This window comes from Musca autumnalis, unplaced genomic scaffold, assembly GCF_047663935.1.
Source record: "Musca autumnalis isolate F117 unplaced genomic scaffold, ASM4766393v1 scaffold_1, whole genome shotgun sequence".
Taxonomy (NCBI): Eukaryota; Metazoa; Arthropoda; class Insecta; order Diptera; family Muscidae; genus Musca; species Musca autumnalis.
In genome coordinates, this window is record NW_027411644.1 from 56,731,374 (window position 1) to 56,756,773 (window position 25,400).

The following is a 25,400-nucleotide window of genomic DNA, read 5'->3' on the forward strand; positions in this document are numbered from 1 at the left end:
AATGTGCAATTGTGAAATTTTCTTGGTCAAAAATGTTAACATTTCGAGTTGTTTACATTGAACAGATGATTAAAAGTCAGCTGATCAGACTTGCAAATTTTTGCGGGACAAATTTTCCCAGCAAAAATTTGCAAGTTCTCAGTCACAAAACTCTCCAAAAATCTCTCCAAACTCGCTCTCTTTTGCTGGATAATTTTGTTATCGTACAGCATTCAGTAAAAATTTGTACGAATTTGTACAAATTATTGGGTTATCGTACACACCTATTATCCTATTGCCTTCCTTTTTCTATCACCTTTGTTTTGATATAATGTTCCTATAGCTATAAGCACACTAATACATATGTACATACCTTGTAAACATAACATAAAAAGAAATAAAAGAGTACTCAAGTCTATCATGCCCTGGTGAATGACCACGAAAGTGTTCTACCACCAACATACTTGACGACTTTATAGAAGTACAAAAAAAAAGTATATTGTATTCTGCTTGTTGAGCCCTTTCATTTGATACCCATATTGATGGGATTGATAAAACCTACGTTATCCGCCATTTTGTAGCGGCCGCCATCTTGAATTTAAATTTTTTATAGTATATTGTATTCTGCTTGTTGAGCCCTTTCATTTGATACCCATATTGATGGGATTGATAAAACCTACGTTGTCCGCCATTTTGTAGCGGCGGCCATCTTGAATTTATAATGATAATGAATAAACATAAGCTCTGTCTGGTTACCCTAAAATTTGCAACAATTTGTACCAATTGTTGCTGGAAGTCGTCTGTTAACACAAAAAACCAGCAAAAGAGAGCGATTCGAGAGAGACATTTTGACAGTTCTTTCACTGAGAGCTTGCAAATTCTTGCTGGACAAATTTCTTCTAGCAGCAACTGGCAAAGCAATTCTTCTTCTTCCTGAAAACAATCAATCATCTGTTACTAATTTGTATGTTTGTGAAAATTAAAAACAATTTTTTTGTGGAAATAACATAGTCTAATTGTATTGTTTTATGGAGAACAAATTTGTGGAAAAATACTTGTTTCAATTTCTTTTCTATTTTTAATAAAATACAACGTGTTTGCTTCTTTATTGGCGGACAAATTGTTCTGTTTTGGCAAGCCAGCTGATTGCTTGCTGGTTTTTGCTGGGAAGTGTCTATTTACTTTTTACAATTTTCTAGCAAAAGAGAATAAAAACCCCTTACTCTCTGAGAAAGTTCTGCTGGACAATTCTTGCTGGGAAAGTAACCAGACAGACTTATAATTGTATTGTCACCAAAATCCAAAGTGTATACAAAATTTCAGATTAATCGGTTGACAGGAAAAGGGTGAAATTTGAATTACTAAATTTGACCCAAGAATAATAAATAAAACAAACGGGGTGTGCTAAATAAAACCATTTAAAAAATAATAATTTCGGAATGAAGTTGTGCTAGAAAACTGTACGAAATTATTTGTTTTTTTTTTTGTAAAACTTTTTGACTTTGTACATATGAGTTGCCACATCAACCAACAGGTAGCAAATTTGACATATCATATGACATTGATAGATAGTGTAAACAGCCCTTTAGTAAATGTACAGTTGGTGGCGCGAATAGGTTTTCATAGTTTGATTTTTTCATTCTCGAGCAAATACTCGATCGAATCGAATGTCGTAATTAGGCTGGTGCATTTCTGAGACAATCAAATTTTGTGAATTGTTAGTCTTATGCCAGACTATGAAAATTTTCATTGAAAACGTTTTGCCATTTTCTTCCAAATTTTCATTGACGTCTACACACATACATATATGAAATAATATGAAAATTTTGATATTTTCATTGCTTTGCATTGGTTTGAGAGTTACGAATTTAAGCACAAAGAATAATTTCAGATTACAGAACCTTGTGTACAGAGTTTCACCCCCTTCACACCTCTTGCCTAGAAACTCATTTTCAGGTACATGAAAATTTTCATATTCTGTATGTCCAGTGTTATGTTCACTGATGACTAAATTTCTTATTGATTTAATAATATTGTTACGGAATTAGATTTAACTAATCTCCGTGTAGACGTTGTTTTATTCCCCGATACGATTTGTACCAAGTAAAACAGGGTTCGTTTTAGATTACGTTTCTACAATGCTTTATTTACTTTATTACACTTATTCAGAACCGACTTTAATTACTAGCACACAGCTTGTCTCTAGTTAGCACGCAGCACTTCTTTAACCGATCTGTTCAGTTCAACGCTTAAAACACAACTCAACTCAATGTTGCCATTCGTAACTCTATTTATACCCAAAATCTCCTTGGTCTAGAAATATCTAGAAATATGGCAACAACTCGAATCTGTGCAGCGAACACACAGACTCACATTCGCACTAAGGCGGCCATCAGACCATCTGCTTTTTCACATGTATGTTGTCACTTTGGGTATACTAATATACAGAACAGCTGATGTCATACATGTGAAAAAGCAGATGGTCTGATTGCGGCCTAAGCGAACATCCATACTCACATACATACAAGCACAGTAATGACGTAACTACAACAACAAACAACTACACGAAATACAAGAAGTAGGAACTAAACGATAATTACATTATTGTTGCAAAACAAAACAAACAAAAGAACATTAACAAAAGGTAATGTAACGACTAGAATGATGAAGAGAGTTCTACATGGTAGTTGTTGTTGCTTAAATAAAGTAACTGCGTAATAAAAACTTTACGTTACAATTCAAATTTTTGAAATTAACGGAAATTAAACTAAACTAACTTGAACCTATCAGTTACATTCGTAACAATATAAATGACATATTTTTAGACTGGAAATGAACTATTCTACTTTACATCGTGTTGTTTTTGACGGTTATGTTCTAATTTTTTGTAAGGTTGAGATGAGATTTTTGTAACTACCCACATGAGGTAGCTATGTGGGATTTTCGTAACTGCCTTTCCCGCATAACTGTCTCAATACATACATATGTATGTATTTGACCATTTGCAATTGCATTCCAGCTCTGCGGGAACTAAACTGATTTTCAGTGGGGATATCATTTGTTAGTAACATGACAGGACCTAGACAGTATCACTATATATCTGGTACTGCTCAAATTTTATACGACATAACTCGGAAGTTGATCTTTCGAAGATGTTTTTACTTACGGTTTAAAAGTATGCATATGTATGTATATGCCACAAACTCATTTCCAATAAAATTACCTCTGAACTCTAGATATTTCAAATAACCCACCAATTTTGTGGATTTTGTACTTTTTCCTCAAAACTGTGGAAACCATTTCCAGCGTTTTCATCTTCATTTTTTTTAATCGGAATCTGACCGTACCCACTACTAATCTTTACAAACTCTAAACTAAACACTCTCTTTATAACAAATTTTTCGCTGTTAATTGTCACTTAAAAATAAATGAAAATCGATTTGACTGTTAATAAAAAATGTCTATACAACTTTTAGAAATTGACCAAACAGAGTAGTACAATGGACCCTGACAGTTGGTGCATATACAATTTTCACCAAAAACTGTCAAAAACATGTGTCACGGTATACTCTTAACACGAAGCTACATAGAAATGTGTCAAAAATATTACTTAAGCAATCATATGATTGAATCTTCATCTAAAACAGAACAAACAAAAAATATTTTTGCAAAATTTTCGCGATTTTTTTAGGTTTTATCCTTTTCTGCCATGAGACCATTTCGAATTGGTGCGAATTGTCAAAAGCAGTTCTGCGGTTCTTGAGTTATAAGCGTAGTAACTAACACCAATTCCTTTTATATATAGATATATTTATATAATACCTTTAAAATACGTCTTCTGTAGACCTCCCAAAGATGTATTCTATAAAAACAAGACCTTTTCAATAGTCTCCTATAGATAAAATAACTTCTAGAGCGGTATACTATAGATATAAAGGTCTGGGTACATAAGCTGCCTTGTCTCATTGCCTTGCTTTCTTGCTTCGTATACATATGACATAATAAAAATAAAAGAATAAAGAAAAATTTCGAATTGGGTTGCCCTTTTCTTTTTTATTCTTTTATCAGAAGCAAGCAAGGTAAGCAGGCGAGGCAGCTTATGTACCCAGGACTTAAAGGCCTACGTAGCAAGAAGTAGGAGGTACTGATAAGAAGAAAACCATCGATTATGAAACGAATGGGGGCGTTACGATACTCCTTTGTGCGTCGCATATATATCTTAGTCCCGATTTACAGTTGCCCAATTGTCAGTTTATGGGACAGAGATTAGAGGAAAATATAAACACTTTGCCTCTCAGTAGCCTCTTTCTTCTACAAACTGACAATTATCGAAAGTACAATTGTCTAATGGGCATCTGCGTCAAAGATCGTCCTTAATAGTTCAAAACAAAGAAATATTTGCAATTGAACTCGACAACAAAGCCATCGACTTCAGTAATACGACTTCTAACAGACTGCGAGACGAAGTTCGCCGGGTCCCCTAGTATTATATCTATAAAAATAAAAAGTAATTTAAACAAATTAAGATACAATTTTTTTATCTATAAATGCACTAGAGACTAGAAAGTCATTTTTCGCTTAGCCTCAATAATTATATTCGTCTTCATGATGCAATCCTTTAAATAAAACGCTTGCCGTTTTATTTTGTCACCATTTTTAATTTAAATGCAAGCGTTTTATTTAAAATATTCCATCATGAAGAAGAATATAATTATTGAGACTAAGCGAAAAATTATTTTCTAGTGCATTTATAGATAAAACATCGTAGGTATCTTAATTTTTTTAAATTACTTTTTATTTTTAACTTTTTAGTAAATTAATTTTTTTGACCACTGAGAATCCCATAACCAAATAACAGCCAATTTAGGCCGAAAATGTAGATGCAAAATTTAAAATGCCTGAAATCGGGTGGTACCGCTATATGGGGGACATACCAAAACCTTGACCTATGTTCAAAATTGTTGGTAGGGAAGTTTCTGTACAATTGGAAACTCCATATGCCAAAGTACAGCCAATTCGGACTAAAAATGAAGATAAAATCCCCAAAATACCTAAAATCGGGTGGTACCGCTAATGGGGGCTATAGGAAATAATGGACCCATATTAGTTTTGGTTTCATATTCATGTATTGTCAGCCCAATCTGAAAAGTGTGCAAAGTTCGATTGGTCAACCGCAACTGTGTGAAAAATGAGTTACTAGATTTGAACTAAACAGACATTGTAAAAAGGCAAAGAATTTGCAATGGAATTTGCTCTTCTAATCCGGATTTATTAAGTCCACTGTATTTACTAAAGCTTTTTTATATTTTTGGAACTTTGGTGTTGGCTGCTTAGAGGTCATTTATAGTTCTGTTGTAAAACGTGATAATTTCAATTACATTTCCATGAAAATCTTTGAGATTCAATGAAAATTGTACAGCAATCTAAAATAAATACATATAATATGAATATGTGTCTACTTATACAGTTAAATACACATGTATGTGCGGGGATTTACACTGGGGATTTCCCACTTTGTATACCACAACTCAACAAGAAAATATGCCGGTGTTGCAATGAATGATTTTATTTTTCTCTTGCAAAACAACCATACTTATACATCTACTAGTGAGAGTAGTGACTGTGTATGAATGTACAATATGTATATATTTTTCAGAATCAGTAGTTTAACAACCTCTTAATGGAGCAGTGTATAGTAACGTCACGATCAGAGATGATGGCGTACATAAGTATGGTATTTACGTACATACCCAAATGAGAGAGCGTAAGGCCGCCACCTTCATTGTGGCTTTTCTCCTTATTTTGCTCGAGTCATGGGGAATCACACTTGCCATGTGGTAAAGTTTTATTTCTATCTTGGCTACTTATGTACGACGTGTTGTACATATAGACAGGCAGAGGAACAATTAGTAGGAGATGACAAATAATTAAAAAAAAAAACATTGTATTTTAAATTTATTGCCCATTGCAAAAAAGATGATGAATTGCAATAGAGTTACAGTTTTTCAAAATGAGTTGTAAAGAACCTGATAAATAACGGTTATTTTTTATAGTTGTTGCATTTTTATGACAAAATATTTTGTGGTACAGACATGCGGGTGACAAAATGAGGGCGTGTACAGTGACACTGAGAGACGTAGGACATTGCAGAATATGCACTTAATCACATTTTACCCATCTCCCCAATAGATGATGGTGAAAGAAGTCAGGCAAATTTAAATAATGGTAATTATAATAATGCAATAACCGAATTATCTTCAGAAGAAGATGGTCATATTTACGCTGGCTTAGTACTGGTTCATAATCAGAACCGTATTCTCCCAGAAAGCTTCAAGTGTTTAAAAAGAGGTATGTACTAGGTTCCAAACCAGACTGAGTATTCGAACAGACTTTATAGGTGCTTTTAGTACCAATAATAACGTCGCCAAACGTGACCGTAGTTCTATCAGAGTAAATACTAAAAAAGGCCCTGATCTGCATTAAGATTTGGGACCTTTATTGGTTCCCCTTTCGTCTCAAATATATATAGAAGTCTGGTTAGGTTTAGAGATGCAAAGCCATTCCAACAGCAGTTACTCCATTCGATAAATGTTATTCCATTGTGTTCGTCTTATATGTTGTGAAGATATAGAAGGTTGACATTATCTTGATTATTATAATATAGTCATGGGCTAGTTTTATTTAGCTGTCGGTAAAGCCGATAGAATCATGTTTACCTGTTAGTGCAAAAATTGTCCCATCTTCGCAAGAGTTAAAAAAATCTTTCCGTAACGCATTTTTCTAATACCTAATTTCATCTTTCTCCTTCTCTTTACAGTACGGCTCAGATTATTGACGGCAAAGCAATTGCCGCTGAAATTCGTGCCGAAATCCGTAAAGATGTTGAAGACTTCACTGCCCAGGGTTATCGCAAACCCCATCTCACTGCCATTATTGTGGGCGATGATCAAGCCAGTCAGACGTATGTTCGGATGAAAATGAACGCTGCCAAAGATGTGGGCATTACCAGTGAAACAAAACGCTTACCAGCTACAGCCAGCGAAAAGGAACTTCTCGATTTAATTGATCAACTGAATAAAGATAAAACTGTCGATGGCATCTTGGTACAGTTACCAGTACCCGATCATATGAATGAGAGGAAAATTTGTAATGCCGTAGTATGTGAGAAGGATGTTGATGGATTCAATGTCTTTAATGTGGGTCGCATGTGCCTGGATATGAAGTCAATGATACCAGCCACTCCATTGGGTGTTATTGAACTGCTGAAACGTACCGGGATTGATACATTTGGTAAAAATGCTGTCGTTGTTGGCCGTTCGAAGAATGTTAGTATGCCCATAGCTATGCTTATGCATGCTGATGGTCGTAATGAGACGAATGCCATGGATGCTACTGTGACAATATGTCATCGTTTTACACCACCCAAAGAATTGGCCAAATATTGTTCAATGGCTGATATTATTATTACGGCCACTGGTGTGCCAGGTTTGATTACAAAGAATATGGTGAAACCGGGTGCCTGTGTTATTGATGTGGGCATAACACGCATCACCGATCCAAACACGGGTAAAACAAAACTGGTGGGAGATGTTGATTATGATGGTAAGTGAAATTTCTTTCTTCTAATTTCTTATAAAATTATTTTTTTTTTATAGGGAGGAGAACTTCTAAAAAGGGTTTTCTATAAAGAGAAGGCCTTCTAAAGGGTCCTTTTATTGATAGAAAACCGCCAAAAGTTGTATCTATACATAGAAGACCTTCTAAAGGCATATTCTATAGATAGAAAACCTCCCAAAGGGGTGTCATATGAAGAGAAGCAGTTCTGAAGGGCCTTATATAAAGATAAGAACTCATATAGGGTCTTCTATAGATAGAAGACCTCCTAAAGGAGTCTTCTATAGATAGAAGGCGTCCTAAAGGGGGGTCACAGACCTAAAGGGTCCTAAAGGGGTCTTCTATAGATAAAAGTCCTCCTAAATGGATCATTTATAAAGAAAATACCTCTTAAAGGAGTCTCCTATAGAGAAAAGACCTCCTAAAGGGGTCTTCTATAAAGAGAAGACCTCCAACAGGGGTCTTCTATAGAGGGAAGACCTCATACAGGGGTCTTCTATAGAGAGAAGACCTCCTAAAGGGGTATTCTATAGAGAAAAGACCTATTAAATGAGCCTTCTATAGAGAAATGACCTCTTAAAGGAGTCTTCTATAGAGAAAAGACCTCCCTAAGGAATCTTCTATAGAGAAAAGACCTCCTAAAGGGGTCTTCTATAGAGAGAAGACCTCCTACAGTGGTCTTCTATAGAGAGAAGACCTCCTAATGGGCCTAATATAGATAGAAGACCTCCTAAAGGAGTCTTCTATAGATAAAAGAACAACTAAAGATCGTTTTATAGATATGAGACCTCCTAAAGGAGTCCTCTATAGATATGAGACCTCCTAAAGAAGACTTCTATAGATAAAAGACATTCTAACTGGGTCTTCTATAGATAGAATACCTCCTAAAGGAGCCTTCTATAAAGGGAAGATTTTCAAAAGGAGTCTTCTATAGAGGGAAGACCTCCTAAAGGGGTCTTCTATAGATAGAAGACCTCCCAAAGTAATTTTCTGTAGGTAGAAGACCTCCTAAAGGAGTCTTCTGTACATAGAAGACCTCCTAAAAGAGTCTCCAAACGGGGACTTCTATAGGTGTCATATGAAGAGAAGAACTTCTAAGGGGTCTCATATAAAGAGAACTCCTAAAGGGGTCTTCTATAGATAGAAGACCTCCTAAAGGAGTCTTCTATAGATAGAAGGCGTCCTAAAGGGGTCTTCCATAGATAGAAGTCCTCCTAAATGGATCATTTATAAAGAAAAGACCTCTTTAAGGGTTCTCCTATAGAGAAAAGACCTCCTAAAGGGGTCTTCTATAGAGAGAAAACCTCCTACAGGTTTGATTACAAAGAATATGGTGAAACCGGGTGCCTGTGTTATTGATGTGGGCATAACACGCATCACCGATCCGAACACGGGTAAAACAAAACTGGTGGGAGATGTTGACTATGATGGTAAGTGAAATTTTATAATAAGTATTTTTATATAAAACAAGTAAAAAAGTATCAGTCGGCTTTGCCGACAGAGATATACCCTCAGCCTGTGTATATTGAAACAATTTTTTTTCCAAAAAACGTATGTATTTAGGGGGTTTTAAAATTTTTGGGCGTTTGAACCGACAAAAATGTTGATTAGGATTAAAGATCAGAAGTTTTGCGGAGGAGATACTTAACTTAAAGGAATGGATCGACATTGACCATTATGGAAGTGGATCTCCAGCCACTGGGCTGTTTGCTCAAGAAGTATGGACTTGCCCATGAAAAAACGTTTACCATCGTAATTGAGGCAGCGAATGCAAGTTGTTTCAGCAAAAATCAAATTGATTCGATATCAGGTCTTAAAGTGAACTTATCCGAAATTTTGTGTGGGAGGTACCGGATGGAGTGGAAAAATATAGTCCATATTTGAACCTGATCTATATCTCGTAGATATATTAGGATGTGTAAAGTATGGACCAATTCGGTCACTCCCTTCAAGAGTTACCGTACGAAAATTTTTTCCGAATATTTTTGAACTTTTGTGGGGGATGTACCTGAAGGAGTGGACCGATATGGCTTATCTTCGAACTTAAACTATGTTTGGACAAAATATTACTAAGGCCAAATGTTGGACCGAATCGGCAGATCCGTTCTAGAGTTATCTTGCACTCCAACCACCACACAAGGTGTCATAGGGGCTCTTTGCACCTTTCCGGCCATTTTCTCAAGAAGTATGGACTTGCCCCTGATGAAACTTGTACCGTCCTATGGGGGTCAGTGAATACAAGTTGCTAAAACAAAAATCAAAGCGATTCGAGAGATGCCCCTAAACTGAACTTTTCCGAAATTTTGTGTGGGAGGTACCCGAAGGAGTGGACCGATCGAGTCCGTATTTAAACCTTATCTAAGTCTAGTACACATTTCAGGATGTGCAAAGTATGGACCAAATCCGTTACTCCCTTCAAGAGTTATCGAAAGGGCCTTATATAAAGAGAAGAACTCCTAAAGGGGTCTTCTGTAGATAGAAGACCTCATAAAGGAGTCTTCTATAGATAGAAGGCGTCCTAAAGGGGTCTTTTATAGATAGATGTCCTCCTAAATGGGTCATTTATAAAGAAACGACCTCTTAAAGGAGTCTTCTATAGAGAGAAGACCTCGTACAGGGGTCTTCTATAGAGAGAAGACCTCCCAAAGGGGTCTTCTATAGAGAGAAGACCTCCCAAAGGGGTCTTCTATAGAGAGAAGACCTCCTACAGGGGTCTTCTATAGAGAGAAGACCTCCTACAGGGGTCATCTATAGAGAGAAGACCTCCTACAGGGGTCATCTATAGAGAGAAGACCTCCTACAGGCGGTCATCTGTAGATAGAAGACCTCATAAAGGAGTCTTCTATAGATAGAAGGCGTCCTAAAGGGGTCTTTTATAGATAGAAGTCCTCCTAAATGGGTCATTTATAAAGAAAAGACCTATTAAAGGAGTCTTCTATAGAGAGAAGACCTCCTACAGGGGTCTTCTATAGAGAGAAGACCTCCTACAGGGGTCTTCTATAGAGAGAAGACCTCCTACAGGGGTCTTCTATAGAGAGAAGACCTCCTACAGGGGTCTTCTATAGATAGAAGTCCTCCTAGATGGGTTATTTATAAAGAAAAGACCTCTTAAAGGAGTCTTCTATAGAGAAAAGACCTCCTAAAGGAGTCTTCTATAGAGAGAAGACTTCCTACAGGGGTCTTCTATAGAGAGAAGACCTCCTACAGGGGTCTTCTATAGAGAGAAGACCTCCTACAGGGGCCTTCTGTAGCGAAAAAACCTCCTAAATGGGCCTAATATAGATAGAAGATCTCCTAAGGGAGTCTTCTATACACAAAATAACACCTAAAGATTCTTCTAACTGGGTCTACTATAGATAGAATACCTCCTAAAGGAGTCTTCTATAAAGGGACGATTTTCTAAAGGAGTATTCTACAGAGGTAAGACCTCCTAAAGGGGTATTCTATAGATAGAAGACCTCCCAAAGGAGTTTTCTGTAGATAGAAGACCTCCTAACGGAGTCTTCTGTACATGAAGACCTCCTAAAGGAGACTCCTATAGATGGAAGATCTCCAAACGGGGACTTCTATAGAGAGAAGACCTCTTAAAGGGGTCTTCTCCTATAGATAGAAGATCTCCAAACGGGGACTTCTATATACAGAGACCTCCTAAATGGAGTCTTCTATAGAGAGAAGACCTTCTAATGGGCTCTCCTATAGATAGATCTCCTAACGGGGTCGTAGTATGTTTCAGAACTTTCCGACCATTTTTGGCAAGAAGTATGGACTTGCACACGAATAAAATTATATCTTTGTAAGTAACCAGACCATAAGGACTATCTTCGGTGAAAATTCCAAAACAATTATTGAACAGGTCTTCAACTGCGCTTAAGCAAAAATGTGTGCTTAAATAAGCAGTTTGTCGACAAATTAAACCGATACTATCAACACTTCCTCATCTATCGATTTCAATATAGCTTTTTCTCATATCCTTTCATTTTATTTTTATTTTTACAGAAGTTCGACAAGTTGCTGGCTACATCACCCCCGTCCCCGGTGGTGTCGGACCCATGACAGTTGCCATGTTAATGCACAATACCTTCACAGCTGCCAAAAACCTTGCTGAAACCAACAACAGTTAGCTTTTAAGCGTTACCTAATTATTGCTGGCAATAGAGATATATATGACTAGTATTTTTTTTCTTTTTATATTATAATAATATTTAAATATAACTACTATATATCATTTCATTAAACAATTGATTCTATGTACAATTTTAAACTATTTTGTATAACATTTTCAATTGATTTGACATCATAAATATATGCTTACGTACATACATATATTATGTAATAATAACAATGCCATTGAAACAGTTACACTAATCTCATTGTATAAAATTATATACATAGTTTATTTCAAAACTGAATTGACATGCATTTTGTTCTACTTTTAGTGTTGTAAACTTTAACAATCAAAAAAGCAATAAATAAAGAAAAAAACAAATGTATATTTATTGTTATCATTTAATAAATGCTCTGTTCCAGAACCTGCAAGAAGCTACCAATTTTTACTAGGATAATATTTTTTCCTTTATGTTATCGGAAAAAATAGTAAAAATTAGTAGATCCTGCAGTTCTGGAACAGACCAAAGTTTAAACACAACTGATGAATGTAGTTAAAAAAAGAAATAAAATTTGAGGTTATATTAAATATCCCATTGTGTGTGTTCATCGTGGAAAGTGAGTTCTGCATTGAGAATCTTTCCCCATAATAGTAGTTTTCGATTAACTACAGTTCAAGGGCTGCTTGTTCTGAAATTTTCTCCGTAGCTAATCTTTGTTGTCCTTATTACAAAGGTATATTTTTTTGTAGACAAGTCCATACTTCCTTACACTTACTCCCCAACTTAGATCAAGTTCCAAGATGGACTATGTCGACCCATTTCTTCAGATATCTCCTCCACAAAAGTTCTACACGTTAGCGCTTAAACCTATTTAAGGCAAATCTAGGATGGTATTAAAATGTTAATATCAGTTATCTCTTATCATGTCTACAACAGTATTTTTTCTAGGTAAGGTTAATACTTTCCGAAGTGCCTCAATATTTATGGTCATTCCATCATAAAAACACAAATTTCTTATTTTATAACAAATAAATTATGCGTTTTTAATTCAAATATGTAGCTAATAATTCAAATAGTTAACGTTTAATTCCAAACGCTTGGAAACTATAATCATCGATAGGTTTCATTTCTGTAAAAACCGCTTTATCTACAACAACAAAAAACGATATGACCAACATTTCATTCAATTCATTTTGTGGCCCCTCCAATTGTCCTTTAACCGTCCCCTCTGCCGTATTCATGCACCAGCCTCTTAAGCCCAATTGATTTGCTTGCTTTTCGGTATATTTTCTAAAGAAAACACCTAGAAGATGTTTCATAACAAGATATGCAATTAAAAAACACACATTTCATTGCACTTACCTTGCACCTTTCCAAATACTTCAAAATCCAAGGCAAATAATCGTTTGGCCATATTCAATTTATTTTAAAAAAATCTCCAGACTGGATCGGAAGTAGTATTTCTTTTTCCGGTAAAAATAAATCAAGTGAGAGGAGTAATCGCTCTCTTTGAAAGCTAAAAATATGTACATAAATAATTAATGAACAATTAACTAACAGAACAATTTAAACAAATACTATATTTAGTGGTTGTGTAAATTTCTAAAATCAACTACTATCTTTTCTTTAAAAAAAATAAAATTGTATCTAGAAACTTACTGACCGGATCGGGGAATTATTAGGTCTGTCTGGTTACTTTCCCAGCAAGAATTGTCCAGCAAGAACTTTAAGAATTTCTTGTAGATTAAGGAGATTAAGGAGTTTTTATTCTTTTTTGCAAGAAAATTAAAAAAAGAAAACGGACACCTTCCCAACAAAAACCCGCAAGCAATCAGCTGACTTGGCAAAACAGAACAATTTGTCCGCCATCAAAGGCAGGGCTGTCATATTTGACCCAAAAAATCGCCAAACCGAAATATGTTAAACCATATTCACACCCAGGTCTTGTTTTTCACAATCTAGATTATTGTACCATGGGGTTAACCTTCTTTTTGAGGATTTATTTGAAATATAAGCAATGGAATTGACATTTAAAACCCAGTGGGTTTGTTAAATCCAGTTATATATAAACGTACTATAATACCCCGGTTAGACTTAACCGGATTAACCCAGTGTGTTTGGGTTTCAAATGTCAATTCCATAGAGTAAACGTCAAATAAATCGCCATGAAGTGGGTTAACTCGTCAAAAATATAATGTAACCGTACTATAAGTATTTAACGCTACATATAAAATATAAAAATACAAAAAAATAATTTATTTCAAGATTAGTAACCAAACCAATAATGTCCAATTTACATTACCAACTTTTTCGTCATTTAGACATGATTCGTCATTTATTTGCTAAAACAGGCAACATTTTGCGCACGAAAACACCATACAATTATAAGCAGCCCTGATTTTTTGTCATAAACTACGAAAAAATGCAACTGTTTTATGATGTCTTTGTTTGTTTGTGTGTGTTGTAGAAAAACAAAAATTCTCAAACGATGACAAAAGTGAAAATAAATGGTTAAAAAACTTGCAAAAATTATGTTTTTTGTTTTTGGAATTAATTTAAGTTATTTGATACACATTTGTGTTGTGAAATTCCTATTTTTCTGAATAAATATATTAGCTTTGTTCCTTTACTTTTTTAATTGTAAGGGTGGTAAAAGAGAAAAGAGTCAAAGTTGCTCAAAATTGCTCTCTCATGAACATTTTTACCAGAAAAGTAAAGGAACGGAAAAATGGTATATCTGGCAGCAATGTCAAAAAGAAACATAAAAAATCAATTTTCGTCTTTTATTTCACAGTTTTTAATTTGGTTTTGTCAGCTTTCGACTTTTTCTTCTGTTTATCTACCTATTTGTGAAATAATCGTCAAACAAAAGTCGAAAAATCAGTTCTGCCATTTTTTACCTGCAGAAATGTTGCTGGTAGCCTGTGGTAGAAGAGAAAGCCATTTTCGCTCTCTCTCCACTCTCACTCTCTTAAAAATTGCTTCCAGTTTTGCCACTTTTCGGGGTTAAGGAACGCTTTGCAGGTTAAAAATGGTAACAAATGGGAAAAATGGTAACCTCAGGTAAGTAAAGGAACACAGCTATTGTGTGCGTGTGTTTGTGTTATTGTATAAGTGTGTATGTGCGATTGTGTGCGTAAGTCGATGGTCAGACTAGCACGATTTCAACATGGCGACGTCAAGTTTATAGACGAGGGGTATGAAGTAGTGAAACCCATGTACATGGTTTTCTGTGTTTGTTATGTTGCCTCTTCTTGTTTTTCGTTGCAAGGTTATTTCTTCCATTTTCCTTCATTTGTATTTTCTCAAGCAAACGTTAACAACAAAACAAACATAAAAAGATTTAATAAAAACATTTAATTAATGAAATAGTGAAAATTTAACTATTAATATTAATTTAATTATTAATGTTAATTATTTTTTGTTGTTTTTTTTTTTGGTTTATTTATGTCTTTTTTTGTTTTTATTGGTATGAGAAACACAACAAACGCGAATGGTAAAATAAAGAGGACACGCAAAAATCTTAAATTTCACGTTAAAGGGCTGTTTACACCATCTATCAATGTCATATGAGCTGTCATTTCTTTCACCCATTCGACATTCTCTATGTTTGTCAAAATTGACGTCATCCATACAACTTTCAATTTGTGCGTTCATACCTACAAGTGTTATTTTCGTATGACATAACCTATAAATATAAAAACAGCTGTTTTTGTCATTGTTTACATTTATTGCTGAGTTACAAATTTGCGCAAATTTTTAATTTTGGTTGAAGGAAAATGAATATCTAGCATGTTTGATGTGGTAGAATAGGTTTTTGGGGTTATAGAGGCATTCATGTTTTGCCACAAAGCAATAATTTCCAACACTGCTCCTTTCGACCAATCGATCTAAAAATAACATTATAAACACCCTTTATTTACTTTTCTAACTACTTAAATATACATAACTTTCCATTTTCTTTTTTAAAAGATTTTGTTTTTCAATTTTTTTGAGAATGCCAGAAAACAGCTGATAAATTTATGTTTACATACGAGATAGCCGTATCAAATAGAGCGCTCCCTAAATGAAAAATTTACATATGAGTTGCCAAATCATTTTGATAGATGAAAATTTTCATAGTGGTCACACTATGTGTACAACATTCGCAGGTAGAAAATTTGACATCTCATACGACATTGATAGATGGTGTAAACAACCCTTAACGTGTGTGGACACTAACGAAACTTGAAAAGAAACTTTACCGAAATTGGTTTCAAGAAACCTTGCTAGTCTGACCATCGACTATGCAAATGACGCAAAAAACGGATGTAAATACACTTTATTTGATTCTAGGATTTCGTAAAACGAAATCATTTAATATGAATATGTAAATTGGACTTAAGGCCGTATATGTTACAAAAACTAACTACACTCAAATCTTATATTAGAACTTAAATCTAATGCTTAGTTTACATTCGGCTTTGTTTCCTGATTTCGAAGGCGTTTCGTAATTTCGCGCGGAATCAAGCAAAATTTATCATGATTTCACATACAAAAAAGAAATCATCTCATTTCGTGATTTCAGCGAAATCAACATCGAAATCACAGTACACATGACATACAACCCTGTTTTTGCCTAAAAAAGTACCAAAAGTTGCAACACTTTTCACGTATCACAATAAACAAGGTAGATGGTCAATTGCTGCAACAAAAAATTGTAGTATTAAAATTTGTAAACAATGTGAAAAAAATATTAAAATACTTTGTTACAATGCTATTTTTCATTGCGTTCCCGTACTCTTTTAATAGTAATGTGAGAAAAAAGACCGAATTGTCAAAAATTGCTTCCCCATACAAATTTCTTAAAAAATACGGGAACGGAAAAATGACGAAAATTGTAAAAACTCCAGCATAAATGTCAAAATCAACATGCTTGCTGCTACTTTCTACTAGGACAAAAATGTATGGCAGAAAACAGGAGAAGAGGGTGTTATTCGGCGCTATTTTTGTCTAAAGAGAAGTGCAAGTCTTGCTAGATTTCGGAGTACCGGAACGCATTTTTAGCACTAAACGGGAAAACTACTGCAAGTGATGTGCAGGTTCTGAGCACAACTTTTATCTATCAAAATTTATTATTATGATATCTCAACGATAAAATATTTTTTTGTTTTTTCGTTTGTTAGTACAATTAATACGATATATAGATCATTTTACGAAAATTTTCCAAAAAAAGTTGTAAAGTTCTATATTGTCGTATATTTTTAATGATTAATTCAATTTACAACAACTTGTTTTGAAAGTTCATGTTAGATCAGCTGCGCATATGCATCTACCTTGATCATTGTGATATGCTTGAAATCAACAAAAAATATAAGTGTAAACACCGGGGTGTATTTCAGGATTTCGTGAAATCCAGTGGATTTTGGAGCGCAAGTGTAAACTTGGCATAATAAATACATAACAATAGCTTTGTTCCTTTACTTTTTTAATGTTAAGAGTGGTAAAAGAGAAAAGTGTCAAAATTGTTCAAATTTGCTCTCTCATGAACATTTTTACCAGAAAAGTAAAGGAACGGAAAAATGGTAGGTCTGGCAGCAATGTCAGAAAAAAACATAAAAAAAAAATCAATTTTCGTCTTTTATTTCACAGTTTTTAATTTAGTGTTGTCAGTGTTCGACTTTTTCGTCCATTTTGTGAAATAATCGTCAAACAAAAGTCGACAAATCAGTTCTGCCATTTTCTACCTGCAGAAATTTTGCTGGTAGCCTGTGTTAGAAGAGAAAGCCATTATCGCTCTCTCTCCCCTCTCACTCTCTTAAAAATTGCTTCCAGTTTTGCCACTTTTCGGGGTTAAGGAACGCTTTGCAGGTTAAAAATTTCCACACATCAACATCTGCTAAACAAGAACCTTGACAACAAATGTATTAAATGTGGCAATATATAGCATTTCCAAATTAAATGAAACCTTTTCCAAATTGAATGAAACTTTTTCCAAATTGAATGAAACCTTTTCCAAATTAAATGAAACCTTTTCCAAATTAAATGAAACCTTTTCCAAATCAAATGAAACCTTTTCCAAATCAAATGAAACCTTTTCCAAATCAAATGAAACCTTTTCCAAATTGAATGAAACCTTTAAGGCCTGCGTACATAAGCTGCTTTGCCTGATTGCCTTGCTTTGCTGCTTCAATAAAAAATAAAAGAACAAAGAAGGCCGACCCAATTTCCAACTGATGGCAACCCAGTTCAAAATTTCGTCTTTATTCTATTATTTTTATTACGTCAGAAATGAAGCAGGAAAGCAAGGCAATCAGGCAGAGCGGCTTATGTACGCAGGCCTTTATTTTTATTAAAAGAAAAAAGCCAGAATATTTTGAAAAGAGAAAGAAATAAAAAATTATATGGGTTTTCAACGATTTTTACTTAAATTCTAATCTTAAGTAATGACATAAACGTGTACCTCCCTGCATGTTTTGCTTCCTTGAACTTGAACAGTTTATAATTTTTGGACATCAATTAAGGTTATAGCGAAATAATCCTAAAGAGAGAATTAAGGTTTACAAAATTCCTAATAACACTGTGACACAAAATGGAGGTGAAAATCTGGGGCAGAGATAATTCCTTTTGGGAATGAAAGCCCTTGTTGAGTATATTAAGAATCCCGAGGGACAGATCAGCCGTGAGTCGAACTTCCGAGTTGTGGCCTGATTAAGTTTCTGCTAACTCCCTTCCTTCAATGTCCTTTTCGTCCCTCATTTTAAGAAGCGCTATAAAAGTACCACATTACGTTTTTCAGCTTCGAAATGTTTTCAAAAATGTCGCTCAGAAAATTTTATGCAATAACTTAATAAGTAAACGAATACACATAATGGTAGCACGAAACCAGTGTAATTTGAAATTTTGAATGCCATATTCAGCAATGTTGAACCCAATGGTAAAGGTATTTTCAAAAATAAAATTGTGTACCAGAGTGGTACTACGTGATTAGACAATAGATCGTAATATCGTTGACGTGATTGAGCATAGTAACCAACAGCTCAATAAACAGGACTGCTCAAATTATGTAATGAGTATGTACATTGAAAATTTCACAAGCAGCAAATCGTGAACCACTTCATTATGTAATACAATTAGCCCCTGTTGCTATTAGTAATTTTTTAACCCTTAATTCTCTCTTCAGCATTATTTCGCTATAACTTTACTTGATGCCCAAAACTTATGAACCATTTAAGTGCAAGGATGGAAAACATTCAGGGAGGTACACTTTTATGTCATTACTAAGGATAAGAATTTAAGTAAAAAATCGTTGAAAACCCACATAATTTTTTATTTCTTTCTCTTTCCAAAATATTCTGGCTTTTTTTCTTTTAATAAAAATAAAGGTTTCATTCAATTTGGAAAAGGTTTCATTTGATTTGGAAAAGGTTTCATTTAATTTGGAAAAGGTTTCATTTAATTTGGAAAAGGTTTCATTTGATTTGGAAAAGGTTTCATTTAATTTGGAAAAGGTTTCATTCAATTTGGAAAAGGTTTCATTCAATTTGGAAAAGGTTTCATTTAATTTGGAAATGCTATATCATCCGTCCAGCACATACTAAATTCTTTTACCAGCCTATCCCTCATGCAACAAACAATTCTCAACAACAATGGAATGGAAATGCTTAAGGCCTGCGTACATAAGCTGCTTTGCCTGATTGCCTTGCTTACCTGCTTCATTTCTGACGTAATAAAAATAATAGAATAAAGACGAAATTTCGAACTGGGTTGCCATCAGTTGGAAATTGGGTCGGCCTTCTTTGTTCTTTTATTTTTTTATTGAAGCAGCAAAGCAAGGCAATCAGGCAGAGCAGCTTATGTACGCAGGCCTTTAGATCCCCCAATGCTGACAACATTAAATCAATCTACAATTTTATATCGAATACAAAAACTGTAATTTAATTGTTCACTACCTTAATAAGTCAATTTATATACAATGTATTAGCTGATGGCCTCTGCAGCCAATGCTAGTCACTTTTCATATTAATATTATATTTACTATAATATTAATATTATTAAATAAATAAATAAATCACCGAATAATTAAAAACAGATGATTGATTGTTTTCAGGAAGAAGAGGAGTTGCAAGTGGTTGCAAGAAGAAATTTGTCCAGCAAGAATTTGCAAACTTTCAGTAAAAGAACTGTCAATATGTCCGTCTCGAATCGCTGACTTTTTGTGTTAACAGAAAGACGACTTCCAGCAACAATTGGTACAAATTGTTACAAAATTTAGGGCATGGCCCAATTGGAGGTCCTTCACCAAGCGAATTCAAAGAAAAACAAAGATTTTAAATGTCAAAATTCATAAACAGAAGCGAAAAAATTTTTGAGGCAAATTTCTTTTCTGTCAATTCAGGTAGATACATACAAAACATTTTCCGAGAAAAAGTTGAAAAAGAGTTATTTTTGTTTGACGAAACAGAAAATACCACCTGATCGAACTTGAACTGCTAAAATAAGTTATTGTAAATTAAATTCTCATACATAACACAATAAATGTTGACATTTTACGTCTACAATATTAAGTTTATTTATTTTCTTTTTTCGAGATACATCTACCTATTTATGTACAGTTTGACATTTCTATACCTCACAGCGAATTCAAATTACAAATATGAATTTGACAGCTCAAATCGAAATCATCTGATTTTGCTGGGGCACCTGTTATTGGGTCATGATTTAGGGTAACCAGACAGACCTATTATTGTTTTTCTTTTTTGTTCAAACAGCTGATTCATTTAGGAGAACTTTGGCAACCCTTTAGTTATAAGGACTAGAGTTGGGCAATTGAACGACCTAGTTCACTGTCCTAGTTCAAAAACGTTACCCTGCGTTTACAAATGACAGGACAGTTGACTTCATGTATTGATTGGTTGTAAAATTATGAATGAAAATCATCGATTTCCTTTTGTTTCCCGACTACGATTTTGCAGTTGTCGGGACGCCTACGTCACACAGGCAAGTTGTGTGATTTTGACAATCAATACATAAAGTCAACTGTCCTGTCATTTGTGATGTTACGTATACGCAGTTTGTTCATACAAACGACCGGTGTCCATTGAACTAGATAGTGAACTAGGTCATTCAATATAGTTCAATTGGCACACCTCTAATAAGTAATGTAACCCTGTTTTTACACACGACAGGACAGTCGAGTTCATGTATTGATTGTCAACAACATAAAACTAGCCTGTGTGTCGTAGGCGTGTATACAACTGCAAAAACAGTTGTAACATTAGGAATGAAAATCATCGATTTCTTTTCGTTTTTCGTTCACATATTTTGTTTTTGTACATATTCTTTTGTTATCAACACATTTGAATATCATCTCACTTCTTTTTCACACAAATGCCAAAAATTGGTTAACCCGACTGTCTGTGAAAAAATAATGGACAGCTGGAAGACATCCGTCAAAAATATGCATGTGTTAGTAAATCAGAGTTGTATTTGAAGACAGACTGTTTGGTGTGAACGCCTAGTAATGTAAAGATTCATGGCGACAATACAAATTACTTATTACATAGAAACACGTAAAATCTGTAACATGGACCAATTCTATTAATTTCTCTCATTCTAAATTGTCTTCAATGTTATTTCGCAATAATTCCCAAAAAATATAGATGTAAACATGGCTAACATTTGTCACAGTTTTTTACGTATATTTTAAGGGAGCACAATTTGATTTTAAATATGGTAGTGTGCATGACATTACCATGTTTCATTTTACAAAGGCACATTTATATAAGCATTGTTCCTTTACTTTTTTAATGGTAAAGGTGGTAAAAGAGAAAAGTGTCAAAATTGCTCTTTCATGAACATTTTTACCAGAAAAGTAAAGGAACGGAAAAATGGTAGATCTGGTAGCAATATCAAAAAGAAACATAAGAAATCAATTTTCGTCTTTTATTTCACAGTTTTTAATTAAGTTTTGTCAGCGTTCGACCTTTTCTTCTGTTTTTCGTCCATTTTTTGTTTCTTTGTGAAATAATCGTCAAACAAAAGTCGAAAAATCAGTTCTACCCCTTTTTTACCTGCAGAAATTTGTCTGGTAGTCTGTGGTAGAAGAGAAAGGCATATGTGCCGACATCTATGTATGTTTGTTTTATCTTTAAAAAATAAAACCTTCCCAAGGAAAAATGCGATATTGTAGTCATGATTGTAAAAGCGGGATCTTGTGGAGTCATTTTAATTATTTTAGGTTGTCACCGCAGGATTTTTTTCAGTTGTTGCACATGCTTTTTAAAAGTACTTTAAAATGCACACCGTTGCAAAAGCTACCTCAGTTTTCTACCTGTTGCTTATTTAGTGTGTATTCTGCGTTTCAAATGCGCATCAGTGACACTGTGGATTCCAATACTTCGCATTAATTCTGTATCACTGCGATATCGAATAGGATGCTTGACACTAATTTTTCAATTATTGTGACCAACAGCCATTTATATTTGTCGCAATAGGATTTTTTCTCTCTCCTCTCTCACTCTCTTAAAAATTGCAGCCAGTTTTACCACTTTTTGGGGTTAGGGAACGCTTTGCAGGTTAAAAATGGTAACAAATGGTAACCTCAGGTAAGTAAAGGAACACAGCTATAGGGTAGAAGTGACAATCAGCTGTATTTTTACATTTTTTTTTTGTAAATTTGGTTTTCAAAATGTAATAGGGTCTACTCATGGTATAGTAAAATTTTGAATATGTTCCCAGCAAAATTTGACGGAAGGGGTTCTTTGCGATGACGTGATTTCATGTCATCTTTTGCATTGGTTCAAAGGAAGTCGTGAAAGATCCGGTCTTTTCATTAGGATTTGAACCAATGCAAAGGAAGTCGTGAAAGATCCGATCTTTTCATCAGCATTTGTACCCATTCCATGGATCCAATAGAGATGATGTTTGTGTTTTTATTTACACACCTGTTTATTTTCATTTTGGTATGTTCCTATACTAATTACTCTACTAATTTTTACTATTTTTTCCGATAACATAAAGGAAACATTGTTATCGTAGTAAAAATAAGTAGATTCTTGCAGTTTCTGGAACATACCAAAGTTGTTAGAACTGTCGTCGTGATGTTGTCTTACATTTCCTGCATATCAAACAACTAAAACTTCTAAACAATTGGTATTATATGAAGTCCCAACCATCGAGCTAAAAATAGAATCGGACTGCACACATTGCAATTTTGGATGTAAACTTTTGAAAAACTAAACTGATAAATTAATTGTAGCTATTTCATGAATTCGTTTGAATTAATAAAGAGTTTTGTCTTTCATGAAAACCATATTTCAATACAGCATTTCCATTTTCCAAACAAGACATGAAAATTTCATGCCAAGGGGTTGGTGAAAATGACATGCCAAAGCATTGGTTAAAATGACATGTCAAAGCATGGGTGAAAATGACGTGTCAAAGCATTGGTGAAAATGACATGTCAAATCATTGGTGGAAATGACATGCCAAAGCATTGGTGGAAATGACATGTCAACGCATTGGTTAAAATGACATGCTTAGGATCCAGAAAAGAACGTCATCTTTTGGGGTCCACGCTCATATAAAATTCATCGATGAAGATGCTAAAAAGATGACATGCTAGATCACTTGCACCCATGATTGAATGTCATCTTTGGCATCGAACATTTTGCTGGGTTATGTCAAAATGTTCTTTACGTTGTTGGGGAAATTACAACAAAAATATTTTTTTATAAAGGGATTTGACATTTCATATTCGAACAGTTCGTGTGATACCACTACCTTGTTAATTGTGCAATGGTTCTACTCATGAAATTTGCTACCATACATGGCAGAACTACCAGGTAGTGGTATCACACCAGCTGATCGAATATGAAAAGTCAAATCCCTTTATAAAAAAATTATTTTTGTTGTAATTTCCCCAACAACATAAAGAAAGTTTTGACATAACATATTCAAAATTTTACGATGCCACTACCTGGGTAATTGTGCCATGCTACCATATGTTCTGTTCCATGGCAGAATAAGAAGGTAATCTCATTTGAAAAAACCGTCCTTGAGCTGCCAAATACAACCATGCATTCGAAACGAAATGAAAGTTGTTTTTGTTATTGTATGGCAAAGACAACAACAATTGTTTATTTACTTTTTATTTTCTTTAGTGTGTATGTACATATAATTTTTATTGGAACAAATAAATTCCAATTAAGTGATGATGCGACAACATGGCACAATTACCCAGGTAGTGGCATCGTAAAATTTTGAATATGTTATGTCAAAACTTTCTTTATGTTGTTGGGGAAATTACAACAAAAATAATTTTTTTATAAAGGGATTTGACTTTTCATATTCGATCAGCTGGTGTGATACCACTACCTGGTAGTTCTGCCATGTGCGACAATCTTTGGCACAATTTCGGACGAATTCGCATTAAGTTTTTTTTCGCGCTTGCTCTTGTTAATGCAATTCAGGGCTGCAGAATGCAATAATTACGGGACAATTGTCAAGAAAGATGGTAAGCGTTCAAAAAGAAATTCTGTGAAAAATCCCTAAAATAACAGTGTTTTTCTGTATCACGCTCCTCAGGATACACTCGAAAAGCAATGAAGAAATGGAGGAAAGAAACTTTTGCTTACAAGCCGTCAACGAATACACCAATTGATTGACCTGATACCAAAAGCGTTTCGGCAATCCAATCTGATGACAGCAACAACCCGGTAAGTAAATGGGTTGGAGTGATGATGAATTGCTTAAATTCATATGTGTTCCTTGTTGCAGACCATCAAACCTTGGCAAACTCGTCGCGGACACGGGGAATGTCTTCGGAAGCGATATATATCAAAAAAAAAAAAAAAATGGTTGCCTCTACTAAGAATTTCCGCCGCTGGAGGTTAATGTATCTGCCAATTTAATCATGTGCTTAAAGATCTGGGCTAGAATCCAAAAGGTGTACAAACCCCAAAGATTCCGTGCGGGCAGTGGTACAATACGCGGCCGTCGTGGACCCCTTATCATATACCACAAAGATGAAGGTTGCAAATGTGGTTCCACCTTGAAGCTTCCTCATTCCAAGATTGCTAACACCGATTTGTATCCAAATTTTAAATTTGAAGAAATCCGCAAGTACTTCTTGACCCACGCAAGAAGATCTTTGGCCGTATTCGTCGTCTCAATCCAATGTTAATTAAATTGGCTAAAGACCACTTTGCTGTTGTTGCCAGCAAAGCTGCTGCCAACCGCGCTAAAATGTTACGGAAGGTCTTTGAATCTAGAAAGAAGATGCCCGCTACCCCCCAAGAAGATGTAAACTTTTGAAATCTTATAAACTTTGTTAGAATATATTTTTTAATGCAGCAAAATGTATGATTCTGTATAAAATTTAAGAATTGGTATATATAACTAACTAAAGTTTTACATATTTCTTAAGAAACCGACATCTATGTATGTTTGTTTTATCTTTAAAAAATAAAACCTTCCCAAGGAAAAATGCGATATTGTAGTCATGATTGTAAAAGCGGGATCTTGTGGAGTCATTTTAATTATTTTAGGTTGTCACCGCAGGATTTTTTTCAGTTGTTGCACATGCTTTTTAAAAGTACTTTAAAATGCACACCGTTGCAAAAGCTACCTCAGTTTTCTACCTGTTGCTTATTTAGTGTGTATTCTGCGTTTCAAATGCGCATCAGTGACACTGTGGATTCCAATACTTCGCATTAATTC

The 25,400-nt window shown here is 34.5% G+C and overlaps 2 protein-coding genes and 1 long non-coding RNA gene across 6 annotated transcripts in view; 2 read left to right on the plus strand and 1 right to left on the minus strand.

Annotated features, from left to right (window-relative positions):
• Positions 1-12,083, plus strand: part of Nmdmc (NAD-dependent methylenetetrahydrofolate dehydrogenase) — a 39,696-nt gene extending 27,613 nt beyond the window's left edge. For all 3 annotated transcript variants that reach the window (XM_073975053.1, XM_073975063.1, XM_073975044.1), the window contains exons 2-3: positions 6,797-7,581; positions 11,590-12,083. In XM_073975053.1, coding sequence (XP_073831154.1) covers positions 6,797-7,581; positions 11,590-11,714 — 910 coding nt within the window. In that variant the 3' untranslated portion in view covers positions 11,715-12,083. The remainder of the gene's footprint in view (positions 1-6,796; positions 7,582-11,589) is intronic.
• A 626-nt stretch (positions 12,084-12,709) lies between these two features.
• Positions 12,710-13,556, minus strand: LOC141398000 (acylphosphatase-2-like). Of its 2 annotated transcripts, none has more exons than XM_073975098.1 (3): positions 13,359-13,556; positions 13,062-13,215; positions 12,710-13,002 (listed from the first exon to the last, which is right to left on the minus strand). In XM_073975098.1, exons 2-3 carry the CDS (start codon positions 13,111-13,113, stop codon positions 12,776-12,778), a joined length of 279 nt encoding a protein of 92 aa, XP_073831199.1. In that variant the 5' UTR covers positions 13,114-13,215; positions 13,359-13,556; the 3' UTR covers positions 12,710-12,775. The 2 variants fall into 2 exon arrangements, with proteins under 2 accessions (XP_073831199.1, XP_073831192.1); XM_073975091.1 differs by having other exon boundaries at positions 13,363-13,555.
• A 10,500-nt stretch (positions 13,557-24,056) lies between these two features.
• LOC141390552 (uncharacterized) lies at positions 24,057-25,072 on the plus strand. The gene is made up of 3 exons (XR_012409404.1): positions 24,057-24,195; positions 24,267-24,397; positions 24,459-25,072. It is a non-coding gene; the product is annotated as an uncharacterized lncRNA (long non-coding RNA).
• Positions 25,073-25,400: the final 328 nt, after the last annotated feature.

What these genes read in the sequence shown, in the direction of transcription:
- LOC141398000 (XM_073975098.1), bottom strand. Translation starts at nt 13,113, where the DNA reads ATGGCCAAACGATTATTTGCCTTGGATTTTGAAGTATTTGGAAAGGTG. An exon ending in AGTATTTGGAAAGGTGCAAG is followed by an intron (nt 13,003 to 13,061) that starts GTAAGTGCAATG and finishes AACATCTTCTAG; the next exon opens with GTGTTTTCTTTAGAAAATAT.